General features: G+C 36.4%; 1 protein-coding gene across 6 annotated transcripts in view; it reads left to right on the top strand.

The window, feature by feature from the left end:
* The window catches only part of KIAA1328 (KIAA1328 ortholog), a 425,486-nt gene that overhangs the window by 250,130 nt on the left and 158,861 nt on the right, over positions 1-16,495 (top strand). For all 6 annotated transcript variants that reach the window (XM_070778527.1, XM_070778530.1, XM_070778528.1 and 3 more), the window contains exons 7-8: positions 9,159-9,832; positions 15,289-15,396. In XM_070778527.1, the coding sequence (XP_070634628.1) occupies positions 9,159-9,832; positions 15,289-15,396 (782 nt within the window). The remainder of the gene's footprint in view (positions 1-9,158; positions 9,833-15,288; positions 15,397-16,495) is intronic.

The raw sequence follows: 16,495 nt of genomic DNA, 5'->3' as shown, positions 1-16,495 counted from the left end.
TTCTCTCTCAGATTAAGTGAGCAGATAGATAAATTTAGTTGCTGATGTAAATTCTTGAGCATATGAGCCAAATACAGCAATAGTGTTAAAGACAGAATTTGCTAGGAAAATTAGAACCAAGGGGCATTTAGTAATTTTGTAGTATGTCTGTTGGTTGATAAGTGAACATGTACTTATTGGTACAATTTCTCATCTATCCTTTTCTTTCATTTCCTTGGAGTACAGCAACCCAATCCTTGGGTTTTTCAGCCCTTAAAGATGGCATAAACTATAGAGATCATCAAACTCAACCATTTTATTAACATTTAAAATTACCTAAGAGATGTAAAATGATTTGCCAAAAATAATAGAACTCCTAAGTAGAAGTGCTGGAATTCTCATCGAGGTCTTTTGACCTCAAGTATACTGTCAATTATTCTGTGCTCTCTGTTCGTTTTTATAGCAAGTCAACACATGCCAGCTTTCAAAAACTACAGTAATGATTAAAGAGTATGGGGTTTAGCCTTTTCTGAGTCTGATAATTACTATTAAAAATTTAGCCAGGCCCATGGTGTAGACAGTGAAGGCCAGGGAAGCCTGGAGTGCTGCAGTCCATGGAGCTGCAAAGAGGTGGCCACGACTGCGTGACTGAACAACGCGTGGTGTATCCTAAGTATCGGTACAGCATTTGGTATCCGTTGCTAGTGTTTTGTCTTTTGTACAATCTTGTGAGCCTATATTCTTGTAAATCTCATAATTATTGACTTTAATGTCTTTCAGATTCAATAATCCTAGGTTGTGCCACAGTCCCTATGGGAACTAGAATAAGTTATTAGAGCCTTGCAAATGTGTTTGACTGCTGCATTCTGTTATTTTTCTCTTCCACTGATGGCCTGCAGCTTCAGCGGCTGTGCAGTGGAGAAACTTAAAGCTCGAGGGCCCATTAGATTTAACTTGTTTACTACGTTGATATCTATATGTTAAATGACAAGAGAGTTCAGGTTATTGAATAATTTAAAATTCAGCTCTAATTGGTGTCATATGACCTGGAAAAGGCCATGGATGACGCCAGGAGCATCCTGAGAATTTCTTATAAATAATTCATCAATTAGATGATTCATTTGCCTGGATGTCTTGCTGAATGCAAAAGTTTGTAAGTTATAACTGATGATATAACACCTGTAAGTATTTAGTTCATAATGCTAGAAGGTAATCTACCTTGATGATCTTCTAACAGATCTGCCAGTGTAGGAGAGTTAATTGCACTGGGGAGAAGGAGCATTTATTTGGGATGAGACTTTGGCAAACCATACAGTGCAGCTGTTGCATTATGTAGCTTCTGTCAGCTTGACAACTGGTTCTTATAAGCTCACTAAAAATGCAGAATGTTGTTCTGTGCCTTATTCCATATTAACTCCAAATGTTCTGGATAATACATTGACCTGCCCCTCACACAGTAGTTTAGGTTTAGAAATATTTAGCTTCTGGATTTCTGATTTCATCATAAAATGAAGAGCAATTTCATCATAAAATGAAGAGCAAAGAGGGAAATTCTGAAGTTATAAAATGATTTTTATTCTTATAAGGCCATCAGTGAGAATGTGAGGTTTGTTAATAGGGTGTTTGCTAGGATAGTAAATTATTATTTACCTTTAGAGAAATGAATACCAATAAGATCTGTTGGTACTTTTGGCTAATCCTGTGGTTAACAACTCATAAATGCATTCTAAGTAATTTCTTCCTAATTATGCAAAGTAAATAACAACCTGTTGCAGGAAATAATTATTGCAGTTTAGTTTGCCTCTCTCCTTATGGCTAATAGCAAAGATTGGCTGAGCCCGTAAAAATTATTTGTGCATATTTATAAAACATGACTGTTTACTTGTTGATGCTATTTTCATAATACTGTGGTTTTTATTTTGTATTTTGTGAGAACACAGGAAAGCCCTAGATTATCCTAGGAATGTGTATGTTCATATATGTACAACAGACCTGTTTGTGCTTTCATGCATGTATACAAGGTCATATCATACATATTTGTGAAAAAAAGTCCTTTATTTCCTATGAAGTCCTTAAAAAATATCTGTCACATTTTAAAAAGGGATCATAAAGATTCAGAAAACGCAATTCAGAAATTTACCAACCTTCAGTATCAGAAGATTCTTAGTATCTCATATAAGTCTCTCACACTTTTTTTAAACCTTATACTTTTCTCATTGGTGTTTTTTTTTTTTTTTTTTTTATCTAGTCATTGACTAGTGTCTACCCAAGTTAAGGCACATTATGCTTCTACTCTGTTGTAAGCCAAGTGTTGCCAGCATTTTCTCCTCATCCTTCTTTTGTGCTGTGAATCCCACAGCATGCCTTGTCAAAGATTTTATTGGCTTCATTTCTGCCACATCTAGAGTCTAAAGATGTAGCCAAGATTGTGGTACATTTTGTATAAGACAAATCCTAATATGCTACTGTTTTGAACTTACTGTTTTCCATAGATCATTTTTTGTCTAAACTTTTTTTTTTAATTTATACGATGTGTTTTTCCCAAGTATATTCTTCTACATGCTTTTCTGCTAAATATCATTCCATTTTTTTCTCTTTTTATAATTTTATTTAATTATTGGCTGTGCTGAGTCTTCACTGCTGCACGAGTTTACCATTGTTGTGGCTTCTTTTGTTGCTGAGCACAGGCTGTAGGCACTCAGGCTTCAGTGATTGCAACTCACAGGCTCCAGAGCACTTGGGCTTCAAGTAATGGCAGGCTAAGGAGTTGTGGCACACAGGCTTAGTTGTTCCACAGCACATGGGATCTTCCCAGATCAGGGATTGAACCCGTGTCCCCTGCATTGGCAGGTGGATTCTTAACTGCTGGACCACCAGGGAAGTCCCTGTTTATTTCTGATTAAGCAGTCAATCCAACTCATTTTCATCACACAGAAAACATATAAATAGATAGCATGTTCCAAGTCATATTGTTCAGTTTGTTTAGTTTTGAGCATATCCTAGGATATTCATAGACTCCTTTAATTGGAAGAGCACTCAACATAATTATCAAGTTCAGTTGGCAAACCATGGTTTGCCAGATCTAGCCAACTGCATTGTTTCATACAACTCACAAGCTAAGAATGGTTTTAACTTTTTAAATGGTTAGAGGAAAAAATACTATTTCTTGAAATGAGAAAATTACATGAAATTCAAATTTCAGTATCCACAAGTAGGGTTTTTCTAGAATAGCTGTTAAGTGTCTGACCCTTCGCAGAAGAAACTTGCCGTCCCCTGCTATATAGCTATGGGAATATAGCCACATGCAGCACCATGTATGAACTTGCCATATATAATGCTGGGTGAAAGAAGTTAAAAAAGAATGTATATCATATGGTTTTATTTATACTTCAGAAATAACCAAGTACAACTGAACTCTACTATGTATTTCAGCAGAGAAGTATTAAAGCAAAGGAGAAATTCTCATTAGAGTCAAGATAATCATTCCCTGTTTTGGCAAGAGAGGTAGAAAGTGGTGATAGCTCAGGGTCATCAGAGGTCTTCTGCATACAGAAGGGTCATCTTCTGTGTGCAGGATGGTAGTTACATTGGGCATTGCCTTGTGATTATTCACTAAGCTGATCTTATTTGTTTTGTGTACTTCTATGTTTATGGTATTTCATACTAAAGAAATTTTTTAAAGTCTACAACAGGAAGTAATGTGTTAAGTATTTGGAGTAAGTCTAAGGGTTTGGAGTGAGATATAGTCCCATGTCTGATGTAGAGTATTGACATGAGCTTGGGAAAGTTGTGTTGATTCCTTGAACTTCATTTTCTCATCAGTAAAATGCCAATTAATACCTTATAAAATTCTGTTAAGAATAATAGGTTAAATATGTAAAACATTTAACATAGAATATGGTAAACTCTGGGTTGAAAACAGCCAGAGTGACAGTGTGTTCTGGGAGCATGTTCTGCATTTAGTGGTCAGTGAAGGTGATCTGTTAGAGCTAAGTAGGCTTATCAGAAATAGTTTGCATGAAATTGTCTTCTGCAACCTTCATTTTTCATTTATTTTCAGTCCTTTAAGAATTACTTTGAATTATTAAATATATTGGTTTCAACAATAACTTCATGAAAGAAAATATCCAAATGACCGGCAAGCATATGTTCTTTAATATCATTACATATCAGGGAAATGGAAAATAAAGCCATTATGATATTTCAGTACACATACACCAGATAGACTAAAAATGAAACACACTAGCAAGTATTACTGTGAATGTGAAGTAAGTGCAACTCTCTTAATTTCCTGATGGGGGTGTGAAACAGAATGATCAGTTTAGAAAACTTACTGGCTATTTCTAACAGAGTTAAATATGTGCCACATGACTTCAAAAAAGAGAGAATATTGTATGAGAATATTCATAGAGGCTTTATTTTTAATAGTCCTAGACTGGTAAAAACCTAATCCAGTAAAAAGAATGGGTAAACAAATTTTGCTTAATTCATACAATGAAGTACTATGCAGAAATGAGAAAAGAATAAGCTATTGATATACAAAGCAACATAGAAGATACTCAAATATTATGTTGAGCTTAAGAAGCCAGGTACAAAAGAGTAGCATGCAGCATGATTCCATTTGTATGAAGTTCAGCTTAGGTAAAACCAATCTGTGATCGTAAGAGTCAGAATATGGTTCCTCCTGGGAGTGTGAGGATGTGATATTGACTAGAAAGCACACAAAGGAACTTTCTAGGATATTGGAATTGTTCTACAATTTGATCTGGGTGATGATTACATGGGTAAATGCAAGTAAAGATCTGTGCATTTTATTATACATGTTATGCCTTCATTTAAAAAAAATCTAATGGTTTTTAAGTTAGTGTTATATATCTGAAAAATTCATATAAAACCCATATGCTAGAGACAGCAGTTTGGGATTTATTGTTAGTTTAAACCTTAGTTAAGAGAAGTTATATTTGTAAATATATAGAAAGCATGAAGCAGAAAGAAAAATACATCTGTTTCATTTAGGCCCACTGGGACTTCCATGTGTTCCAGAGGCAGTGTTTTTCAACTCTACTAATAAAATAATTTCTTATATTCATATTCCAACAGCAAGTTTTATTTCTTTTCTCTTCTTCCTTAGCAGCTCATGATTCAGCCTAATCATGGATTCTAATTTTCTTTTCTTTAGTTACTGTGACCTGTAACCCAATTTGAATTTTTCTCCTAAGCTGATAAAGTCAGCCCAGAGTTATTGAGAATGTACTTGCTATGTGCAAGCCCCAGTGCTACACATATAGATATAGATATGCCTTCAAAATTTGTTGTGGCAGGGAAGTCAGTGATAATAACAGTAGTGGTCATAGGAAACGTTTTAAAAATATGAACTTTATATTAATCACTGTCCAAAGCACTTTATATTTAAATTATCTAATCATCACAACACCCTAAGAGACAATGCAAGATGTTAGTGTAAGACTGACATCCTTTGTATGAATGAGAAAGATGAAGGACGTCTCAACTATCTCAAGAAGTTCAACTCTGGCCCTATTGAAAACCTCACTGTAGCAAAATAAAGATTGATAACTGAACTCATTCTCTTTTAAGACAATTTAGAGATAATCTGTTGTAACTGAACATGCCCTCGGGTGATCTCAACCCCCACACACATACACACATGCACCACAGGGTTCTGCTTGAAAGAAGTTTGGGTAAATAGGTTTGTGTTTCCTTTTGTACATTAGTACCCTTATAGATAGACACTCTTGATAACTGCTCATCTGTCTCACCACAATGTTCAGTTTTGATGTAGGTGCTATTTTTAATCCTTATTTTACTGTTGAGGAACCTGAGGCTTGGGCAAGTTGAATAATATTCTATATAGTTTTTTATTGCTGTATAACAAGTTACTACAAACTTAGCAGCTTAAAACAGCACACATTTGCAGTCTTATCGTTTCTGTGGGTCTGTGAGTCTGGCACAGCTTAGTTGGATCCTATGCTCAGGGTCTTAGAAGGGTGCTGTCAAGGTGTCATTTGGGCTGTATTCAGCTGGGAGCTCTAGGTCCTCTTCCAAATTCACAAGGTTTCTGACAGAATTTATTTTCTTGTATGTGTATGGTAGATGCCTTGTTTTCTTGCTCCCTGTTGCCTGGAAACTGCCTTCTGCTCCAGAAGTCATTGCCATATGAGCCCCTCCATAAGCCCTCCCACCCTGTATATAATAGTTTGCCTCTGCTAATCCCAAGCCCCCATTCCTTCACTCCCCTACCTCTGTTCTCCCTTGGCAACCACAGGTCTGTTCTCTCTACCTGTGAGTCTGGGATTCTCTTCAGCTCAGTTCAGTTACTCAGTCATGTCCAACTCTTTGCAACCCCATGAACTGCACCACGCCAGACCTCACCAACTCCCGGAGCTTGTTCAAACTCATGTCCATCAAGTCCATGTTGCCATCCAACCATCTCATCCTCTGTCATCCCCTTCTCCTCCTGCCTTCAATCTTACCCAGCATCAGGTGGCCAATGAGTATTCAGGACTGAGTCTGGGGTTAGCAGAGGCAAACTCTTACATATAGGATGGGCAAAAACAAGTTCCTACCATCTAGCTCAGGAAAGTATATTCAATATCCTGAATATGAAAGGGAGTATTTACTTTCATATTCTTTTCCATTATGTTTTGTCATAAATGAGTCACAGAAGAAATAGTACACAAGTACACAAATAGTACAACAAGTACACTTCTTGTAGTACAGAAGAAATTAACACACATTTAAATCAACTATAGTTCAATAAAATCTACCAAAAAACAAAAAAACTCTCCCATAACACAATAGCTTATTTCTTCAAGACCAGCAAGAGAATCACTGACCTTGGGGAGAACACCAGACCTGCTATGAAAGGGCTTACCTGAGTAGGTCTGACCCACGTGAAATCATCTTCCTTTTTGTTAATTCAGAGTTAGCTGATAAGGAGCCTTACTTATATATGTAAAGTCCATTTTGGCATGTACTTGACATAACCACAGGATTGATCACTGATCATATTCACAAGTTCTACCCTGCTCAAGGCGAGTAGATAATACAGGGTGGGGACAACAAGATGATGGAAATCTTGGGGACCGTCTTAGAATTCTGCTTAGCAATATGCACAGCTCCCTAGCAGGTAATTGGCAAAGCAGTGTTCTCTTTGAGCAAAGCACGCATGGAAATGTTTACGTTGAAGTGCCTCTCAAAAACACAGAAGCTAACTACAAAAAAATTTTGTTTTAGAAATCTTCCAAATACCTGACATTAAAGTAAGTATAAGCTTCGTTAGTACCTAACAATGCACATATGTAAATAATGTTAAGTAACAAAAATGTGAATAAAAAATACTACATACATGGTATCTACAGTTATATTAATGATACATGGATTAGAAAATATATGATGATGTAAAATAGTTGATTTATGTTTCTGGACTCAAAGCATTTATCTGTCATTTTAAAAGTATAACCTTTAAAAAGTCAGTTTATCACACAGAATAGCAGATGGTAAACATTTCTGTTGACAATAAGTGCTATGGAAGTTCAGAATAGGGGAGATTAATGTGGACTAGAGTTCTTCCTTAGGTGTAAAATAAGGTTAATTTTTTATGAGGTAGTTCATCATAAATTTTGCACCCAAACTAGTTCCATTTATGTAGTTTGTCATCTGCTCAGTACACAAGATTGCATGCCTTCTATGAAGAGATCCAGGTCATCTCCACATATGTGGCTGATTCTCATTTAAACAGAACTCCTTTAACATTGTTTTAGAACTTCACTTGAAATCTTGAGTCATTGTACTAGCCCTCTTTTATTATAGGCTAGTAAGCATTGTATTGCCATATATCTGTTAGTTGATACTTTTTACCAATCAGTTCTTCATTTTCAACTATTGCAAAATAAATTAGTGGGATTTTTTTTCCCCCTCTCTGCTAGGGATCTCGATTATTCATTCTTCCTATAACTCTAGGATACATAACCATCTCAACTGTTTATGAATTAGTTCTTATTTTAAAAGTTGTGGCAAACCAAATAATGGCCTTCCAAATATGTCCATGTCCTAATGCCTGGAAACTGTGAATGTCACTTTATATGGCACAGAGACTCTGTATGACAAGAGACTTTACACATGCCATTCAGGATCTTAAGATGATGAAATTATCCAGGATTCCATGGGTAAGCCTGATGTAATCAGAATGGTCCTTATAGGAGGGACAAAGGAGGAGGCTAATGGCCCACGGTACAGACCAGTGGTTCTTAGAGTTTGGTTCCAGGTTGGCAGCACCACCCAGGAGCTTGTTAACGGAGCACATTCTTCAGCTCTACTCTAGAGTTACTGAACTGGAAACTCTAGGGAGTAAACCAAGCAATTCACATTTAACAATCCCTCCAGGTGATTCTGATTCGTGCTAAAGTTTGAGCATCACTGCTAAAAGCTAAGTTTTGCTCTCCTGAGTAGAACAAGCTTGAGGCTAAAATGCTGGGAAAGTTCATTCTATTGGCTTGTCAAAGGTAATTTGCAACTGCTTCCTTTCCGCCTGACTTCTATCAGACTGTAATCATTTGAACAGCTTAATTGAGAAATCACTTATGTTTATAGCTGAAATTAAATGTTTTGTATTTAAATAACTACTTTTGATTAGAATCATATTTTGTGGAAAGTGGTTGGTTTTATCTGTGTACTGTAAAAATATTTATAAAAACTCATCAAATTTCTAGCAGTAACTAACATCCTATTCAGCATAAGGTGAAATGTTTTACATCGAATCTCATGCTGTGTAATGGCCAATCAAAAGGTATTTAAGGTGGCTGAATGGATTTCTTGGCTTAGTATTCAAAATTAAACATTTTAAGATATTAACATTTACTGTTTTTCTTCTTCTCAAAGTTGATGTTATGTAACCCTTATTTGCAGCTCCTAAAGTCTTGCTTAAGCAGTGAGTGGCAACACTTTCTTTTTCTCATCCTTGTGAATTTACTGAAATGTAGATTGTTTGAAAATGAGTTTAGCCTTGTGGCACATGTCTGTTTAGTTATGAATACTATCTTTATTAAGAAGATAAAAACACAGCTTTGTCTTGGTAAACATGTATCACTGATTCCTGAAGAGTCAAAAGAACTCCCTCTATTGTGCTCTTATTTGACAAGTGATCTTGTGGTTCCTTTTAGGTATCCAATAGGAAAAGCACTCTCCCATCTGCATCTTTGGAACTGGATGGCTCCTACTTGAGTGTACCCAAACCACAGATCAACACTCAAACCAAGCAGAGGCCTAAGTCTGCAAATCAGGACTCAGCTTTGGAATCCCTTGTAGAATTTAGGAATAATTCTTTGAAACCAGCAACCCTTCATTATTCCAAAGAGGATATGGGCAAGGTGCCCTCAGAGACCAGAACATTTAATTACAGATCCCCAGGGAAAAAACTAGTAGACGCAGTCCCTACAGAGAAAGCCCCTCCCAAAGAACTGAAGATGAAGGAATGCCAGCACCTTCAGGCTCCTCCGTCTGGTCAGTGTTGTGGCCATGGACTTTCTGAAAATGCAGATCATGTTTACGAGAGCCATCCGACAAACATGGGCCCTCAGCATTCCAAGACACACCTGGACTCGTGCAGGTACTGTGGGCTTTCCTGGGCGTCTCTGATGCATGGCCACGGGGCACTGCCACCTAATGAAAATGATATCAGAAAGCAGCTCTCAGAAGATAGAAGGCAGCAACTTATGCTTCAGAAAATGGAGCTGGAAATTGAAAAGGAGCGCCTTCAGCATCTGTTGGCCCAGCAGGAGACAAAACTTCTCCTGAAACAGCAGCAGCTTCATCAGTCTCGACTGGACTATAACTGGTGAGTTCTGCCTGTTTATTTCAGCAGTACCTGTAGTTTGGAGAATACAGTATAAAATGACAGCTGTGTTACTGTAACAGATGTGTAGGAACAGAAGTTCCTCAGAATCTTGGTTTGCTTAAGATGCATAGCAGCTATGACTTCCAAATAAATTGCACTCTCTTTTGGGGAAGAACTGAAAGACTACCTTGTCTTCCAAAATGTTAGCTTAGAGTATCTACTTCTCACCTGTCCGGTATAGTTTTGGCTGGATTCTAAAGACAGTATTTTTCAACAATGTTACCATTACACAAAATACTTTGCTATTTGATGTCATTGTAGAGAATACTAAGCATTAAATAAAAACTTAAGATTTTAGGATGTAAAATAAGACTTACGTGTGACTAGGTGTCATCATTCCATATAACAAAGATAACCTGCTAAATTCAACCTTTTCTGATTATGAAGCATAACCTGTTCAATAGCCAATTATTATACACCTTCCCACATTTAAACTGCTCTTCCTCTGACAATTTTTCCCTAAGAACAATGTTTCAAAAGCTAAAGCCCTATTTAATATCATGTAGTGTTCATTATAGTTTTACATACAGAGTCGAAGTTTGTTATCTTAATTTCAAATACCAATAGATCAATGCAATTGTATTTAAACATAAGAAAATATAGCATTTATGTCTTTTTATAAGTAAATTTCAAGGAAAGGGTGTGTTGTATCTCTGTGTGTGTGTGTCTGTGTGTGTGTGTCTGTATCCCTGCCATTTTCTCCTTGGTCAAGCATACCTTTTCCCCTTTGTACACATTCTTAGACATGTTGATCCTTACACACCTAATATTACTGTTATTTTCTTTTACTTCTTGGAGTTAATTTTCTTTCATTTTCGGATCCTGCTCAATATTTTTTAAATCCTAATGTCTTTGAAAGGTCCACCTTACTTGTTTTCTCCAGTGCAGTACTGACTTCCCTAGGAAGCAAATGTTATCTTCCTCTTTCTCTTCCTTTATGGTCAATTTTATTCTTCACTGTTGAACCTGGAGGCTTTTAAAGTAAGTGAAAATGAAGGCTCTTGTGACAGGATTGTCACCAAAGGCTGAAATGTTGCTCCAATTTTATGACCCCAATCTCCAATCCTCCAGTTAACGTGTAGTTTCTCCTGAGAACTTCATTCTACAAACATTTATTGAATGTCTGTGTTATGTGAGGAATGGTTCTAGGTAGTTGAGATAGGTAAAAGAATTAAATGTAGACTTTAAAGAGATCACAGTCTAGCTGGGGAAAATGGATAATTTTATGCTGGACATCATGTTCATTTGAACAGCATTATGTATTCAAGTAATGCTCCTTAATGATAATAAACTGCTTGTTGTTCTCTTGATCATCCTATCTTAGATGAAAGCACTATGAAACACAAATTTTGAACAAGTTTTGTGTATAGAGATTTCTTAAAACTTTTTATTTTTAAATAATTACAATATTGATAGGAGTTGCAAAAATAGTACAGAGATTCTATGTGCCCGTCATCCAGTTTCTCCCAACGTCTACATTTTATACAACCATAATATATTGTCAAAGCTAGGAAATTAACATTGATACAACAGGTGTGTGTGTTTCTATGTCATTTTATCACGTGTGAATTTGTGTAACCACTTCCACAGTCAAAACACAGAACTATTTCAGCACCACCAAGATTTCATTTGTACTACGCTGTTTTTTTTTGTTTTTTAATTTTGTATTGGAGCATGGTTGATTAACAGTGTGTTAGTTTTAGGAGTATAAGAAAGTAATACACATATAGATGTGTATTTTCTTTTTCCAATTATTTTCCCGATTAGATTATTACTATGTCCTCATCTGTTTTTTAATATGTGTTATTTATTTATTTGGTTGGTTGCACTGGCTCTTTAGTTGTGGCACAGGAGATCTTCCATCTTTGTTGTGACGTGAGACATCCTTAGTTGCAGCATGTGAACTCTTTGTTGCAGCCTGCAAACTCTGGGTTGTGGCATTCTGGTTTCCTGACCAGAAATGAAACGTGGGCCTCCTCCATTGGGATGGTGGAGTCTTAGCCACTGGACCACCAGGGAGGTCCGGGCTGTTAGAGTCACTCTTTGCCCCAACCTGTCCCTAACCCTGCTGCTGCTGCTGCTGCTAAGTCTCTTCAGTCGTGTCCGACTCTGTGCAACCCCATAGACGACAGCCAACCAGGCTCCCCCGTCCCTGAGATTCTCCAGGGAAGAACACTGGAGTGGGTTGCCATTTCCCTCTCCAATGCATGAAAGTTAAAAGTAAGAGTCAAGTTGCTCAGTCGTGTCCGACTCTTAGCGACCCCATGGACTGCAGCCCACCAGGCTCCTCCATCCATGGGATTTTCCAGGCAAGAGTGCTGGAGTGGGGTGGTATTGCCTTCTCCGGTCCCTAACCCTCGGAACTCCTATTCTGTTGTCTATTTCTAGATTGTTATTTTGAGAATTGTATATAAATGGAATTATACACAATGTTAAATTTTGATATTGGCTTTTCTCATTCATCATAATGCTGAGATCCATCTAGATTGTTACATATATTGTACCTTTTGATTTCTGAGTACTAGTCCATGATATAGATGCACTGTGGTTTGTTTAACCATTTGTCTATTAGACAGTTTCCTTGTTTTCAGTTTTTTCAGTTACAAATAGAGCTTCCATGTACATTCTTATACAAGTTTTTGTGTGGCCTAAGTTTTTTGTGTCTACAAGTGAGAACTAGGAATATAATTGCTAAATCATATAAGAGATCATATTTAGCTTATACTCATTTAGTTTACAACACGGGAGACCCAGGTTCAATCCCTGAGTCGGGAAGATCCTCTGGAGAAGGAAATGGCACCCCACTCCAGTACTCTTGCCTGGAAAATCCCAAGGACGGAGAAGTGTGGTAGGCTACAGTCCATGGGGTCACAAAAGTCGGACACAGCTGAGCAACTTCACTTTCACTTTCGTTTAGTTTAAAATACTTCTCCTACTAGTAACATGAGAAAGATTGTTTCTCCACACCCTTGTCAGCATTTGATTGTGTCACAAATTTGTATTTGATGTGTTCTGCGCCTGTGTGCAGTGACATTTCATTGTCATCTTAGTTTGCATTTTCCTTATGGCTGGTGATACTCAATATCCTTTCATTTGCTAGTTTGCCCTCTGTCCATTCTTTTGGGTAAACTGTCTCTTTAGTATCTCTTGCCATAGTCTAACTAGATTGTTTGGATTGTTTTCCTGTTGAGTTTTGAGAGTCCTTTATATATTCGAAATATATTAAGTCCTTTTTCAGATAGGTAGGTGGATTTGCAAGTAATTTCTCCTAGTCTCTTTTCTTTTCAATCTCAAAAGGATCTTTCACAAAGCAAAAGTTTTAAATTTTGGTAACAGTTCATTTTTAATTTTTATTCCTTTTAGATTGCATGAAGTTTTTATGATGACCACTGGATTTTGTTAAGTATCTTTTATGAGATAATTGACATGGTTGTTTGATTTTTCTTTTTTAGCCTGCCAATACAGTGGATTGCATTGATTGCTTTTTTTAATATATATATATTGACCTAACCTTATATCCCTGGAATAAATCTCCTGGGTTACAATGTATAATACTTTTTATGCATTCAGTTCAGTTCAGTCACTCAGTCGTGTCTGACTCTTTGCGACACCATGGACTGCAGCACACCAGGCTTCCCTATCCATCGCCAACTCCCAGAGCTTACTCAACTCATGTCCATCGAGTTGGTGATGCTATCCAACCATCTCATCCTCTGTCATCCCCTTCTCACGTCTTCAATCTTTACCACCATCAGGATCTTTTCCAATGAGTCAGTTCTTCGCATCAGGTGGCCAAAGTATTGGAGTTTCAGCTTCAGCATCAGTCTTTCCAATGAATATTCAGGATTGATTTCCTTAAGAATGGGCTGGTTTGATCTCCTTGCAGTCCAAGGGACTATCAAGCGTTTTCTCCAACACCATAGTTCAAAAGCATCAGTTCTTCAGCACTCAGCTTTCTTTATAGCCCAACTCTCACATCCATACATGCCTACTGGAAAAACCATAGCTTTGACTAGATGGACCTTTGTCAACAAAGTAACGTGCATTAACAATTTCTTTTTACTAATATTTTGTTGAGAATATTTACATCAATATTTCTGAGGTCTGTAGTTTTATTTTTTCATACTTTGTTTGTCTGGTTTTGGTATCAAGGTAATGTTCTTGTTGTTCAGTCGTGACTGACTCTTTGCAACCCCATGGACTATAGCATGCCAGGGTTCCCTATCCTTCACCAGCTCCCGAAGCTTGTTCAAATTGAGTCAGTGATGGCATCCAACGATCTCGTCCTCTGTCATCCCCTTCTCCTCTTGCCTTCAATCTTTCCCAGCATCAGGGTCTTTTCCAATGAGTCAACCATTGTCATCTGTCAACACACAACGATATTACATAATTATTGACTATATTCCCCACACTGTACATTTCGAAGCCATGAGTCATTTATTTTGCAACTGAAAATTTCTACCTCAGTCTCCCACACCCATTTCTCACCTCCCATGACCCTTTTCTCATCTGTTTGTTCTCTATATCTATGACTCTGTTTCTGTTTAGTTATGTTTGTTCTTTTGTTTTTTAGTGAAATCATACAGTATTTTTCTTTCTCTGTATGACCTATTTCCCTTAGCATAATACTCTCCAAGTCCATCCATGTTGTTACAGATGGCAGATTTTATTCTTTTTATGGCTAATACTCTGTTCAACAGAGTATTACATATTACATATACTACATCTTCTGTATCCATTCACCTACTGAGGGACACTTATGTTGCTTCCGTATCTTGGCTATTCAAGTAAATAATGCTGCAGTGAAAACAGGGATGCATGTATCTTTTCTAATTAGTGTTTTTGGTTTCTTCAGATAAATACCAGGAATGGGACTGCTAGATCACATAGTAGTTCTATTTTTAATTAATTGAGGAATCTCTTGGTGTACTGAAGAGTCTCTGTACTGTTTTCCGTAGCAGCTGCACCATGTACTTTCCCTGCAGCAGTGCACAAGTATTCCCTTTTCTTCACATCCTCGCCAGCACTTGTTTTCTTTTTCATAATGGCCCTTCTGACAGGTGTGAGGTGATATCTCAGTGTGGTTTTATTTTCATTTCCCTAGTGATTAGTGATGTTAAGCATCTTTCATGTGCCATCTGTATATCTTCTTTGAACAAATGTCTATTCAGATCCTCTGCTGATTTTTTTTAACCTGGTGGTTTGGTGTTTTATTGCAGAATTGTATGCTTGTACTGTTTTGATGACTATAGCTTATAATAGAGTTTGAATCAGAAAATGCAATGCTCCCATCTTTGTTCTTCTTTCTCAAGGTTTGGCTATTCAGGTTCTTTTGTGGGTCCATACAGATTTTAGGATTGTTTGGTCTATTTCTATGTCTACATTTATTTTTACAGGTTAAGGACTCAAGCTGTATTTAAATCAAGAGAACTGGTTGCTAATAAAGAGATTACTAAACCTCAAGAGCTCAGTCTGGATGTGAATGGGAGTGGCTCTGGACCAAGGTAAATTTGGGCGGTTGGTGAAGGTACAGTATATAGGACACAGATCTTAAGGATATGCTTGGTATATATTTATAGCTTCATACTGCTGAGTCTAGTTTTCTGATCATATGTATAAATATATTCACATTATAAAACTTTGAAAAATATTGATAAGTGTAAAGAAGAAAATAAAAATCTATCATAATCCTTCCATTCAGAGAGAGTCCTTTGAACCCTTTTTCCCATTCTGTCTCTTTTATAATATTATTTTCTATATTACAGTAGGTATTATGCTTATACCGAATTTATTTTTTGCTTTTTTCAGTGTATCATAATTTCTGATGTCCTTTATAATGAAAAACTTGATGTTAATTCATTTAAAAAATATTTATATGTGTCAGCTATTACTCAGTGTTTATTAAGTAACCTATTATTAGATAATACAAGGTTTTAGGTCTCAAAGAGTTGGACATGACTGAGTGACGTTTGCTTTCACTTTCATTATAGATTATGCTTTGAAGAAAATTTCTGTAAATACATTTCTTACCTATCTCCACCTATTTCCTGGGCATAGATTTCTGCAAACAGAACTACTAGCTTAAAGTACATGTGAATCCTTTTAAAATTCATGATTCACATTGCCAAATGGCTTTTCATAAAAATTAAATTAATTTAAACTCCCAAACCAATGTTTAAGAATGCTATTTTCATGAAATATAAAGAATTTTTGGCCAATATTTTTTCAAATACATTTTTTGTTCTTATTCTCTTTATCCTCTCCATTTGGAACTCTGTTTATATGTATATTACTGTAGATCTTTACTCTGCTAACTTTTGGAAACCTATTTTTCTTTATTCATATTGAATAATTTCTATTGATCTATCCTCAAATTCATCAAATCTTTTGTTGTTCCTAATTTGCTCATAAGCCCATACAGAGATTTTTTTTTTTTTTTTTTAATTTCGGATACTGGATTTTTTGGGTTTAGAATTTCCATTTGTATGTTTGTTATACTTTCTATTTCTGTGTTAAATTTTTCTATTGTATCCATTACAAGTGTATTTTTTCCTTAAACTCTTTGTCTGCTAATTTTAACACCTAGTTCATCTTGAGGTTTGT

The sequence above is a fragment of the Bos indicus genome, chromosome 24 (genome assembly GCF_029378745.1).
Source record: "Bos indicus isolate NIAB-ARS_2022 breed Sahiwal x Tharparkar chromosome 24, NIAB-ARS_B.indTharparkar_mat_pri_1.0, whole genome shotgun sequence".
NCBI lineage: Eukaryota > Metazoa > Chordata > Mammalia > Artiodactyla > Bovidae > Bos > Bos indicus.
This window is presented reverse-complemented; position numbering and strand designations above follow the sequence as displayed.